The following is a 14,266-nucleotide window of genomic DNA, read 5'->3' as shown; positions in this document are numbered from 1 at the left end:
ATGACACCTTACGGACCCCTCAGCAGAAGCACCAGAGCAGGGTCAAGAATTCCCAGAACAAGGGTGCACCCTCTGCTCTGGCTGGGAAAAAGACTGGACACGTACAGGGGTCTAGAACTGGTAGGGAAGAACACTCTCCCCGCATGATACAGGCTCTGCTTTCTCTTGCTCTCCCTTTTTTTCCCGTATTTTTCTTTGCATTCTGGTTTTGCTTATTGATTTTTTTTTCTCAATTGCTTCTTCTCTCTTACCTTCCTTATCTGTTTCCTAACTCATTATTTTTCTCTTTCTTTTCCTTCTCTCTCTTTCCTCACTCTTTGCATACTTTTTTTACAGCACACTGACTAAGCTAGAGAGGAATTACAAGGGGAGAGAGGTACTCACAGATTCCTAAAACACTTAAGCTATAAAATAATCAGTGGATATCAGTGAGTCTAACATAAAATATTACAAACAGGAAAACTGAGGTATAAAGTAGAGAAATAACTTAAGTCACAGAGGACATTTTTGGCTAAGCTGGAACTTGAGCCTGAGACCCACTGGAGACAGCTTCCTTAATTTTCAACAAACAGATCTCAAAACTTGGAGGAAAAGAAGTTTTTGCTGCAGCCAATGAAAACATGTTAAGATAAAGGACAGCAGCAGTAAGAGAAATGATCTGTGCTCTACTGCCAATAATAGTCATCAAGTGGTTACAAACCAGTTATAGAATTTAGGTAGAAGGAAAATCCCACAGGCTAAATTTATAAGAGGCAACTCTTCTCTCTTACTGACTGTGGGTTATTTTAAATGAACCAGTACTCCACCTCAGAAAGTAATATAATACTATAAACACTCTAGGCAGAAGCTGCCCAAAAGCAAGGACCAAAGATCACACTCAGAACAAGAATCAACAGCCTAACTTTTGGGCCTCTATTTTTTTTTCCCTAAAAGCACTCGCATATCAGGAAAACATCAAAAAATGCATCCTTTAGTACACAGTTTCTCCACTGTTACCAAAGACCTTCAGAAACTTCATAGCATATGCTGTTGGCAACAAGCGCCAAGAGGTGCCTCTTTCTGGATGAGAGAAACCATGATCTAGGTGAAAGCGGTGCTCCTTAACCTAAGGAAAAGCCTCTCTTAAGGAAGTGAAGTGTGGAAGGTGTACCAACGCGTGTCACAAGCATCTTGGAACGTTATTCCTGGCCCAAACCATCCCTACTTACATGGAACAGTGGAAAGTACCAACTGGGTTCTCACGACGGATGTCTTCATACTCCTCGTATATCCCCCGCTTCTGCCTGGTGCTAACATAGTCCATCAACTCCTGGATGGTCATGGCATGGGGGTCTGGGACATGCACTGAGTCCCAGTCTAAGGCCGGAGGGAGGGAGAACAGGATGATCTCATCGAAGGGGTCTGGGTGGCCATTCATCTGGGATAGAAACTGGAAATTCCAAGTGGCAAGGTCAATTTTGACATATCCACCAAGGTTTTCCGGGAGGCACTCTCTGGGCAGGTGCTGGGTGACCTCAGACGTCTTCAGTATCTGAATCTAGAAGGTCAGAGAGAACCATGTGAGTCTGTGGGGATGGAAGGGCATACAGACAGTGAAGGTAAAGAACCAAAGTACTTCGAAGAATGAGATAAGATTGGCTTGAAACACCTGGTATACTTAGAAAAGACGTAAATGCAATTTCATCTGTTTAATATTGAAATCCTAGGAATTTCCCAGGAAAGGTTTGATTTCCCACAATGTATAACAAATTCATTCCTGGAATTAGGGGCCCTGTTATAAACATAAAGGTAGGTATAGAGAACCAAGGCTTTATACTATATACAAGGGTTTCCAGTTCCATCTCATGTGGGTCCTGGCCTTTTTGACTACTAAGAATGCACAGGAAGTGGTTGTTTTTGTCAACCCATACTACGGTAACCAATTCTAAGCCTGTTAGCTTGTCCTTTACTCACAGCTTGCTATGGATGTTCTCAAAAATAGATTTCTAAATGAAAGCAAGACTAGACCAGTCACCCAGAGGCAAGGAAGCCCAGGAAAAATGCTAGGGAAGTAACTATAATACTCAATTCCTCTCTTTGCTGCCATAGTTGACACAGCCATATTGGACCAAATTAGCCTAGTTGGTTCTTTTTGAAATCTGTGTGGAATGGGATGTTTGCTGCTGCTTCTTCCTAGAATGCCTTCTTTTTCTCTATGGCCTCCTCAAGGACCAGCTTATAGCTCACCTCTTCTGTGAAGCCGTCCCTGATTGTCTGAGGCAATATTCTCCTTTGTGTTCTCGTAGAGTCATAGTCTTCTGAACATGTCTTGTCCCCTTTCACAACCATGAGCTCCACAGGAGTAAGGGCTATGTCACTCAAGTTTTAATTCCCAGGGCTCAGAACATGGACTGTAAAGGTGCTCAATATATTTTGAGCTTACACATGCATGTATACACTTGTATAAAATTCAAGCGTTAAGAACTTGCCCAAGGAGTCCTCTCAAAGAGTCACCTGGGAGAGTACCTCTCCTACTCTGGGGTCATTAAGTCCCTAAGCTTCTACAAAACAAAATGTCTTTAGTTTTTTCCCTCCAACCCAAGTTGCCTCAGCTACAAAGATCTGTATTGTTAGTATTCATATGATCTCGTATTTAAAAAAAAAATCCTCTGATAATATTTTACATTATTATCTTATTCTAGTATATCAATGTTTCCTATACCCTTTCTTCTAAGGGTGAGAAAAGAATGAGTGAATGACTGAAACCATAATCTTTCTGTCATGGAATATTCTGGGAATGATAATAGAATTAAGATGATGTTAGACAACACTTTTGAAGTTAGGAAGCAACAAGTTGTTTTAAGAGAAAATGCCAGGAGTAAAAAGAGTCTGAGATTCTCCTTTACCACCCTGGTGGTCAACAGACTGAGTGGTACTTCCAGTTGAACAAAATCAAATACCAGCTCAATTGATGTAATTATATCAGAAGCTGTACAAGTCTAAATTTGGGAAGTAGTAGCTATCTCTAAGTTACTCAAGAGACACATTTCTTCGATACTAGCTGCATGCAAAGTACTATATAGAGGGGAACTGCCCAAATTATGCCCAGGTCCAAACTTCAAGGAACTTGTAGTACAGTCAAAAAGGCAACCTGTACTGGGCTGAGTAAAGAATAAAGCAGAAAATGTAAGTGAACACACTAATAGAAGCAGGAAGAGAAACAAACCAGGAAGGCTTTTAAAGGTAGAGAATTAACTGGCAAGCTTCAACAGCAGAGATGGAACTGTATCTACCCCACCTCCAAATAAAATAAAGTTAGCTTGCCTTACCCTCTCCCGAACTTTATCCTTCAGAAGAAGGCTGATGATGGAATACGGCACTCGGAACCATATGGGTGCTCCCACAATCAGCACTTTCTTCAAACGAGCTGGGAAAGCTCCCTGTGGAGAACACGTGTGTGTGTTAGTCACTCAGTCGTGTCTGACTCTTTGTGACCGCATGAACTGCAGCCTGCCAGGCTCCTCTGTCCATACAATTCTCTCAGCAAAAATACTGGAGGGGGTTGCCATGCCCTTCTCCAGGGGATCTTCCTGACCCAGGAATCAAACCCGGGTCTCCTGCATTGCAGGCAGATTCTTTACCATCTGAGCCACCAGGCAAGCCCTGTGGAGAACACATACAAGGATTTAAAAACACCAATTAGGGCACTTCAACAGTGCCTAGTGGGACCTTTGATTGTTTAAATCCAAAACTTAGGTTTTCTGCTCTTTTCACCATTCTTACCCAGCAGGGGGAATCTACAGCCTAATTCAGATTTCACTTAGTGGCTAGAGAAAAAGTAGTTAAAAAGAAAGAAATGAAAGCAACTGAAAAGTCCATCAACAGAGGAATGGATAAAGATGCGGTACATATATACAATGGAATATTACTCAGCCATTAAAAAGAACAAAATAATGCCATTAGGAGCAACATGGATGGACCAAGAGATTCTCATACTGAGTGGTCAGACACAAAGACAAATATATTACTTATATGTGGAATTAAAAAAAAAAAAGGGTACAAATGAACTTATTCACAAAACAGAAGAAAAGCCATGGATATAGAAAACAAACTTACGACAAAACCCACCACAATATTGTAAAGTAATTAGCCTCCAACTAAAAAAGATAAATGAAAAAAATAAAAAATAAAATAGATTAGATCAGAAAAAAAAAAGAAAGAAAACAAACTTATGGTTACTAGGGGGTAAGGGTGGGGGAGGGATAAATTGGGAGATTGGGATTGACACAAACACAATACTATATATAAAACATACAACTGATTCACTTTGCGGTTCACCTGAAACACAGCATTATAAACCAACTACAGTTCAATTAAGTTCAAAAAAAGAAATTAAAAGCTGATTTACCGTTTAAAGTCATATTATGCAGAGATGGGGGCAAAAGTTAGCCTGGGACACCTAAGATTTATAGGTGAGTATGCTGGAATCCACACACTGAAATGCATGGGCTTTGAGTTATTTGATCTGGATCCACTTAACAACTGAGAATGACTTCAGAACTTTTGGTTACATTAGTAAGTAAGATATACCCTAAAGATTCTCAAGTATCCCTGCAGACCTGAAAGAGGAATCTCAAAGGAAACAGATGAGTACCTCCTTACCTTTTTTTTCCTGTGATTATATTCCCCCAATCACATGAGTTCTCTATGAATTTTATTGTCAGTACACCACATTTTCAAAGAAACTCTTATTTGTGAAGCAAATAAATAAAAAAGTAGTAATATTATGTTCTTGTCTATATAAGCTTTATAGATCAAAACTACTCTAACTGTTCTTGTCAGCATACATGTATGCATCCTTATGTTCTAATTATTAAAACTTTAAGGAACAATTAGATCAAAAATAAAATGAACATGAAACATTTCTCATAATCTTTCCTTTATATTGATATCTGTGTGTTTATAATCATTTTCCACTCATCTCTTATCTATTTATATATTTACTCAGTCAGTCAATCAATATGATCTCCTGGGTATGAGGACAAATGAGGTCTAAAAGAAAGGAGACACCCTGATCTGCAGAAGGCATAAGAAAAAATTATTTCTTTTTAAGCCACAGCTCTTTGTTTCATTTAGTTTCTCAACATTCCAGTCCTGTTCATAGGCTGGGGTAATGAGTAATACTGTCCTTCTACTGGGAAGAAATTATTCCCAGCTATATAATAGTATTTTAAAGTACTGTAATAGCATTTTAAAATATGAAAGATAAATATGAGAAAATCAGCCACCCTATAAATAATAATCACCATAAAAGTATAATGGTAAAAAAGCCTCTGGTTTATAACAGTATTTGTATACAAAAGCACCATCTCTCTCCCTATGTGATACTGGTCTTACAAAAAAGATGATTTATCCCTGGAGTTTACTATGTTTATACATATAAACATGCACATTTTTAAGCCTGAGAATATACATCGTAAGAAACATGTAAGACATGTAGTTTTTAAATTTTATTGAAAGACATAACAAAAGACTTCAAAAAATCCATAAAACAAAGCATTCCTGGACAGGTGAAGATGAGGCTGAAAGTCAATTCTCCTTAAATTAATTCATTATATCCAAATTAAATCCCAAAGTGTCTTATCTACCAGAACTCGAGTGAATGACTCTAATGTTCATCTAATCAAAAGATGATTTTTTAAAAGCATTTTCTCAACAGATTTACAATTCTGAAAAAGTGATTATCTCCGTGGAATGTCACTGGGGTGTGTGAAGGAAGGGTTAGAGACTTTTCCTTAAATTACCTTTTTTTTTGTTTTTATAATTTAAAAAAAAAGGTATAAAGTTTGTTTTTAGTATGCATGTTATATACCAGTAAAAATTTAAATAAAAGCACACAAAAGTGCATGTAAAATAATAAAAGTGTAAAAATAGTCAAAATAATTTTTAGAAATAAAAGAATACAGGGAAGCTTATCCTATAAAATGTTAAACTTCATTACAAGGCTACAATAAATTAAAAAAGTGAATATGTTGGTCTGGATGCCTAGATCAATAGAACAGGGAGTCCAGAAATAGACACACTTACCATATGAAAATTTAGTATAAAATAAAGGTGTTACCCGAAGTAAGTAGGGAAAAAAGTGTATTAGTTAACAAATGTCACCAAGACAGCTATTTGAAAACAAATTATTTTGTCCATAATATTATGTACTGTGCATATTATTAAATGTAAAATATGTAATACAGTATAGTAAAACTATAATGAAAAATTAAGAAAACATAGTACTATGACAAGACACCGTCATGTTGAACAAATTATAAACTGCAAAAATGCTGGTAACACATACTTAATAATATTTCTAATATTCTTTTTTTTTTATTTCTAATATTCTTAATAACAAATCTTGCAAATCAATGAGACAAACATTTCAACAGAAAAGTGGGTAGAATATATAAGCAGAAAATTTTTTTTAAAGAAATACTGATGTTAAACGTGAAAATAAGTTAAAGTTCATCAGTAATAAAAAAAAAACAAATAAAGATATGGATATGATTAAAATCCAAATAGTAAATGATGATGAGAATCTAGCAAACAAGGATGTTGATGGGAGTACAAATCTGAACTAAGTTTTTAGAGGACTATTTGGCAGTATTTATCAAATTTTAAATGTGCCTACATTTTGACCATAAATATCTGCTTACAGAAATTTATCCTGAGGAAATAATTGACCAAATATACAAAAATAAATGTAAAACGATGTTCACTGAAGCCTTTATAACAACACAAAAAAATAAAATAAACATTTTTTCTGCTTGGTATATCAACAACAGGAATACTTTTTGCAAGCGACTTCTCTGGTGTTCCCAGTGGCTAAGAATCCGCCTGACAATGCAGCGGTGCTGCTAAGTCACTTCAGTCATGTCTGACTCTTTGCGACCCCATGGACTGTAGTCCACCAGGCTCCTCAATCCATGAGATTCTCTAGGCAAGAATACTAGAGTGGGTTGCCATGCCCTCGTCCAGGGGATCTTTCCAACCCAGGGATCGAACTGATGTCTCATTATGTCTCCTGCATTAGCAACCAGGTTCTTTACCACTAGCACCACCTGGGAAGCCGGACAATGAAGGGGGACATGGGTTCAATCCCTGGTCTGGGAAGATCCCACATTCTGCGGAGCAGTTAAGCTTAGGTGTCACAACTAGTGAGCCTGTGTGCGGCAAATACCAAAGCCCCCCAGGCCCTACAGCCTGTGCTCTGCAACAAGAGAAGTCACAGCAATGAGAAGCCCACATGCCACAACAAAGAGTAGCCCCCACTTGCAGCAACTAGAGAAAGCCCACTCAGCAATGAAGACCCAGCACAGAAAAAAACAAAAACTGTGCAACCATTAAAAAAAGTGAGAGAAAAAATGAGCTAAGAGCTGTATGTACTGACATATAAAGATGACAAAAATACACTGTTAAGTAAAAAAATGACAAATTACAACTGCTGCATATAATATGCCATACTTGTAAAGAAAAAATAAAGTATCCTCATCCCATATGTATGTATACCTATATACACATGTACACATTTTTTAAAAGCTTGGACATACATACACTAAGTTCTTTAAACTGATAATTTTCAAGGGGTGGAATTATAAGTAATAGCTCTGTACTTACTGGAGAAGGAAATGGCAACCCACTCCAGTACTCTTGCCTGGAGAATCCCATGGACGGAGGAGCCTGGTAGGCTGCAGTCCATGGGGTCGCTGGGAGTTGGACACACCTGAGCGACTTCACTTTCACTTTTCACTTTCATGCACTGGAGAAGGAAATGGCAACCCACTCCAGTGTTCTTGCCTGGAGAGTCCCAGGGACGGGGGAACCTGGTGGGCTACCGTCTATGGGGTCACACAGAGTCAGACATGACTAAAGCGACTTAGCAGCAGCAGCAGCTGTACTTATTAATTGTATTACCTTCAGCAAGTTCTTGTATTTTCTAGGCCTAAGTTTCTAGATCTACAAAATGGGTACAATGATAGTAATAGCCATCACAACTCACAGGAATGATATCAGGATTAATTGAGGATTAATGATATCAGGATTAATTAATTTAAAGCATGAAGTTAGAACTGTATTCAAAACATTCAGTAAGTGTTAACAAATATTACTTTTTAAGTGTCAGCATTAATAAATTTTCTGAAAATTAATGTACTTTTAGTCATATATTTCTCTCTTTTTTAAACTCACTCATTTATTTATTTTCGGCTGCACTTGGCTTTCTTTGCTGCAGCATGTGGGCTTTCTCTAGTGGCAGCAAGTAGGGGCTACTCTCTAGTTGTGGAGCGCGGGATCTAGAGCGCTGACTCAGGAGTCGTGGTGCATGGGCTTAGTTTCCCCACAGCATGTGGAATCCTCCTGAACCAGGGATCGAACCTGTGTCCCCTGCACTGGCCGGCAGACTCTTAACCACTGGACCACTAGGGAAGTCCAAGTCATGTATTTCATTATCAGAAAAATAAACATTTATTCTTTGGGCTAGACAAATTCTACATTGTCTAGTAAAGATAAATTTCACACGGTATGGTTTAAATTGTTCATCTAAAACAATAGTTAAGAATCCATATGATGGCAACTAAAATAGGTCATGACATTTTAAAATTTAAAACAAGGATTACTCCTAAGAAAGTTACCAAGATGGGGAGAATTTATTCAGAGCAACTTAGGAAGTCAAAGATTATTTATACTTTTATTATAGTGTCGTATTTTCATCCAAATCCTCACCACAGTAACTACTGGAAATTAATTCACAATGAATAGAAATCTAAAGTGTGAGACTGTGCATTAAAGATAAACTTCTATTTATAACTTTCATAAGAATGAGGATGGTAGGGGACTGCATTTAAAATTTTATCTATTCCTCATGACGGAGCAACAAGTCACTAAAAAGAACATATAGATATATGGATTTTAAGGCAACCAAACTTTTATTTCATTCTGTTTTAATTTATATAACAAAACACCTACAGTATTTTCATTATTTTGCAGCAAATAAAGGAGGACATACAAACAGCAAAAGAACATTTGAAGAACAAGATATAATGTTTTTAAGGAGTTCAAACAACAAAAAAAGGATACTATTATTTTAAAATTCTATACTTAAAAAAGGAGAAAAATTATAGAATGCATTACTGGGATAGTTAAAGGAAACAGATACTCTTATTTGTTGGTGACAATGTAAATTTCTTTTCCACTTTTATTGAGGGTAACCTAGTGATGTATAAAGAGAGACACAAGAATACTCATAATCTTTAGCCAAATAATCCAACTCTAAGAAATATTTTCTTAAAATAATTTAAGAGAAAGAGCGAAAATAATCATAATAGCATTATTTAAACCTGAAAACAATCTGAATAATACAGAAAGATGGTTAGATAGTTAAAATTGTCTATGATATATTAACTTACCAAGTTATTGTGACTCTGTTAAAACTGACAAGGAAAAGGCCTATGTTGTGGAGAGGCTATTTAGTATGCAAAACTGGAAAAAAAAAATAGCTATCCATATGGGAAAAAAGTCAGATTCTTACATCTCATACCATACTCAAAAATCAACTCCAGATGGATTAAGGTCTTAAATGACAAAAACAAAATTTTAAACTTTTAAAAGAAAATAGCTCCTCAAAAAATTAAATGTAGAATCACCATATGATCCAACAATTTCACATGTAGGCATACACACCAAAGAATTGAAAGCAAGGACTCAAACAGGTGCTGTAACACCAACGTCCACAGCAGCAGCATTCACAATAGCCCAAACGTGGAAACAACCCAACTGTCCTTCGACAGATGAATGGATTAACAACACACGGTATATACATATGACAGAATATTTCAGACTTCAGAAGGAATGAAATTCTGGTACATGCTACAATACAGACGAACCTTAAAAATATTAGGCTAAGTGAAATAAAATAGACACAAAGGACAAATATTGCAAGATTCCATTTACATGAGGACCTAAAATAGGCAAATTCATAGAGACAGAAAGTAGAAGAGAGGTTACCGGGGACTGTGGGGTGGAGTGGGGATATACTGTTTAATGAGCACTGAGTTTCTGTGTGGGATGAACAGTTTTGAAAATGGATAGTGGTAATGGGTTGCATTGTGAATTTACTTAATGCTACTGAACTGTACACTCAAAATTGTTACAACAGTAATCACAAGATTGTGTATAAGTGTATATTTTATCACAATAAAAAATTTAATTAAAAAATTAATACACATGGTGGAACCAGTGGTAGAGCAGTAAAAAAGAAATATTTAATACTATTTTTCTGACTTTGGAATAGGGAAGGACTTATGATGCAAAATGTATTAAGCAGAAATTAAACACAGACACATTTAACCATATTAAAATGAAGAACTTTTGTTAGTCAAAAGGACTCTGCAAAAAGTGAAAAAGCAAGCTATAAACTGAGTATATATATGTATATAGATGTGTATGTATGTATACAGATGTGTATGTATGTACGTACATACAAGTGTGTGTGTGTGTTAGTTGCTCACTTGTGTCTGACTCTTTGTGACCCTATGGACTGTAGTCCACCAGGCTCCTCTATCCATGAGATTCTCCAGGCAAGTATACTGGAGTGGGTTGTCAAGCCATTGTCCAGGGGATGTTTCCGACCCAGGGATTAAATCCGGGTATCCTGCATTGCAGGCAGATTCTTTATCCTCTGAGCTACCAGGGAAGCCTGACATACACACAAAGAGATTAGTACTAATATATAAGCAACTACATAAATGGATGATAGGAAAATGGGTAAAAGTCATAAATAGGCACTGTGCAGAAGAAAACATAAATATGGCCAATAAATACATGAAGAGATACTTAATCTCACTAGTAAGAGAGATTTTGAGTTATATCACAAGATACCATTTTATACCTGTTGATTGGGAAAAATTAAGAAGTATGACATTATCATGTATTGGAGAGGATGTGGAAAATTTACACATGGCAGGTAGGCATAACCATTTTGAAAAACAATTAAACACTACCTTATAAAACTGCATCTTCCCAGGCCTTATGACCCAGTAACTCTACTCCTAGATGTATACTCTAGAGCATTTTCAGTGGGGGTGGTATCAACCCCAAAGGGTGAAATTAGTTCTGAGAAGACCAGGAATGGGAAAAACGGTCCAAACATACATGCTCTCTTTGCACATAAAGCACAGATGTACATTCTGCCTTAGAGATATTCTTTCACACATGCACCAGAAGACATGTTTAAGAATGTTCACAGCAGCACTGTCCGTAATATTAATAGCAAAAATCAGAAAACCACCCAAGGAGCCATCAATAGAAGTGGATAAACAAAATGGTATATTCACCAATGGATGAGGAATTAAAAGGCATGAATCCTTCAACCATCAATTAAAAAGGAATGAATATCAGCTACAAACCACACTAGCAATTTTAGCAACGCAGTGGTGAGTGTAAAAATGCAAGTCCCAGTGAACAACATGCAGTATAATATTCTTTTTATATAATTTCTGCTGTAAAGAAAGCTGTAGTAGTAAACAAACACTTCTAAACATCCAGTTCCACAGTACTCCCAAGTGAGGTACTAGAACAAAGGCTACATAGACTCCTGGGTGAATGTTTTTCCCACTGCAGGTTGTCATGCAGCAGGTCCTGAAATCAGTTCAGTAAGTCATGACTAACACTTTATTTTTATTTATTTATTATTTATTTATTTATTTTTATTAGTTGGAGGCTAATTACTTCACAACATTTCAGTGGGTTTTGTCATACATTGATATGAATGAACCATAGATTTACACGTATTCCCCATCCCGATCCCCCCTCCCACCTCCCTCTCCACCCGATTCCTCTGGGTCTTCCCAGTGCACCAGGCCCGAGCACTAGTCTCATGCATCCCACCTGGGCTGGTGATCTGTTTCACCATAGATAGTATAGATGCTGTTCTTTCGAAACATCCCACCCTCACCTTCTCCCACAGAGTTCAAAAGTCTGTTCTGTATTTCTGTGTCTCTTTTTCTGTTTTGCATATAGGGTTATCGTTACCATCTTTCTAAATTCCATATATATGTGTTAGTAGGCTGTAATGTTCTTTATCTTTCTGGCTTACTTCACTCTGTATAATGGGCATGACTAACACTTTAAAAATATGATATACAACAGAATAATCAAAATGACTATACAGAGTAAAGAAAAGGTAAAGTCTGTCTTATGAAACATTTTTAATTTTGTTTTATAAATTGCACACAAAGATCTTTACACCTATATCCTTGGATTCTGAAATCTAAACATCTCTGAAACCACTGGTTTCTATTGTTAGTCTGGTGCAAAAATCCATGTGACAGCAAACTCTGACCTGAAATTTCATAGGCTGTTTATAACCTTTGCTCTTCTCCACTCATTATGAATAATACATTTCATTGCAGAAATATTTGATACTAGAGTGACATACATACCATATTATCTTTTAAAGTTCAAAATATTAAATAACACCTCTGGACCTAAGAGTTTGAGATAAGAGAATAAGAAACTATCTCTGTATATAACTTTATATGTATGTGTAGAGTTAGTGTACATATACTTTTGTGAACTAAATTACAATGGAAAACATGGTTCTGATTAGGCTTAAGACAAAAAGTCTGAAAATCACTGGCTAGGTTACATTTTTCAAGACAATGACCATCCCTAGCCTTCATTAATTTTTATTCTACAAAACTCTGAAAAAGAGACATCCCACCTTTACAACTCATTGTTCCTGTGCATTTTAATTCTTCCCACTTTACTTTTAAGACTGTTTCTTATTCTGAGGAAGCAGATATTGGTCATCACTTACAGGTGACCTTTACATTGAACATAATTCTGAAGTTTACATCATTCCTAAATCTCACAAAGAATAGAAAAAAGGAACCATTGAAGGAGGGTTGAAAGGGTCCTCTCACAGCCCTTCCTTACCTTTAGCAAGTTTAGGACTTTCTTGCCAAGATCCAGCTCAAAGTTGGTATAATTAGAACCGCACATGTCATAGATAAACACCAGTCCATTCCTCTGAGTTTCAAAGCTGTAAACCAATCATTGAACAAAAATATTTATAAGTAATAAGATGGATGAGGCAGATTGAAAACCTGGGTCAAAAACAAAGAACACAGAGAGTGTGGGACACATATGGGACCGAAATAACTGCCTTCCCTAAACACCAGCCTTACAAAGAATTTATAATAAGATATACATATTTGGACTTTGACCCTGTTTCCTGGCAGAGTTCCTATAACTTAGAATTTCCTAGGAAAGCAAGGAAGGTATCCATTGCTATATTAATGAGGTGACCCTTGGAATGCTCTTAGGACATCTAAGGATGGAGGCTGTTTGCCAGAGGAACCAACCACGTGATTAGAAAGGGTTGGAACTTCTAGTCCCACCCTCCCACACCCAGGAAGAGGACTGGCGCTGGAGACTGAACTCAGTCACCAATGGCCAATGATTTAATCAATCATGCCTTGCAATGAATGAAGCCTTCATAAAATGCCAAAAGGATACGATTTGGAGAATTTCCAGGTTGATGAACACATGAACACACGCAGATGAACACATGTAGCCCTCTCAGGGAGGGCATGGAAGCTCCATGCCCCTTTCCCCATACCTTTACCTCTATGCATCTCTTCCATCTAGGGGCTTCCCTGGTGGCTCAGATAGTAAAGCATCTGCCTGCAATGCAGGAGACCTGGGTTCGATCCCTGGGTAGGGAAGATCCCCTGGAGAAGGAAATGGCAGCCCACTCCAGTACTCTTGCCTGGAGAATTCCATGGATGGAGGAGCCTGGTAGGCTACAGTCCATGGGGTCACAAAGAGTCAGACATGATTCAGCGACTTCCTCTCAGAGAGGGCACGGAAGCTCCATGCCCCTTTCCCCAAACCTTTCCCTCTATGCATCTCTTCCATTTGGCTGTTCCTAAATTATACCCTCTTATAATAAACTGGTAACATATTAAGTACAATGTTTGAGTTCTATAAACTGCTCCAGCAAATTAATCAAACCCAAGGAGGGGGCACTGGAACCTTTGATCTATGATCAGAAGCAGAGATGACAACCTGGACTTGCCACTGATGTCTGAAGGGACAGTCTTTTAGGACTGAACCTTTAACTTGTGTAATCTGAGGCTATCTCCAGGTATATAGTGTCAGAGTTGAGTTGAACTGCCAAATGCCCAGTTCGTGGGGGAAAACTCCTTGACAATATGGAGGAAAAAACCCACATGTTGGA

General features: G+C 37.4%; 1 protein-coding gene across 1 annotated transcript in view; it reads right to left on the bottom strand.

Moving 5' to 3' along the window:
* PTPN9 (protein tyrosine phosphatase non-receptor type 9) overlaps nt 1–14,266 on the bottom strand; it is a 73,398-nt gene that overhangs the window by 17,441 nt on the left and 41,691 nt on the right. The window contains exons 5-7 of the mRNA XM_043922176.1: nt 12,961–13,066; nt 3,309–3,419; nt 1,209–1,537 (exon numbers count right to left, since the gene is read on the bottom strand). Of these exons, the coding sequence (XP_043778111.1) occupies nt 1,209–1,537; nt 3,309–3,419; nt 12,961–13,066 (546 nt within the window). The remainder of the gene's footprint in view (nt 1–1,208; nt 1,538–3,308; nt 3,420–12,960; nt 13,067–14,266) is intronic.

This window comes from Cervus elaphus, chromosome 13 (genome assembly GCF_910594005.1).
Source record: "Cervus elaphus chromosome 13, mCerEla1.1, whole genome shotgun sequence".
Classification (NCBI taxonomy): domain Eukaryota; kingdom Metazoa; phylum Chordata; class Mammalia; order Artiodactyla; family Cervidae; genus Cervus; species Cervus elaphus.
Note: the sequence above shows the minus strand (reverse complement) of the source record. Positions and strands in the feature narration are given on the sequence as shown.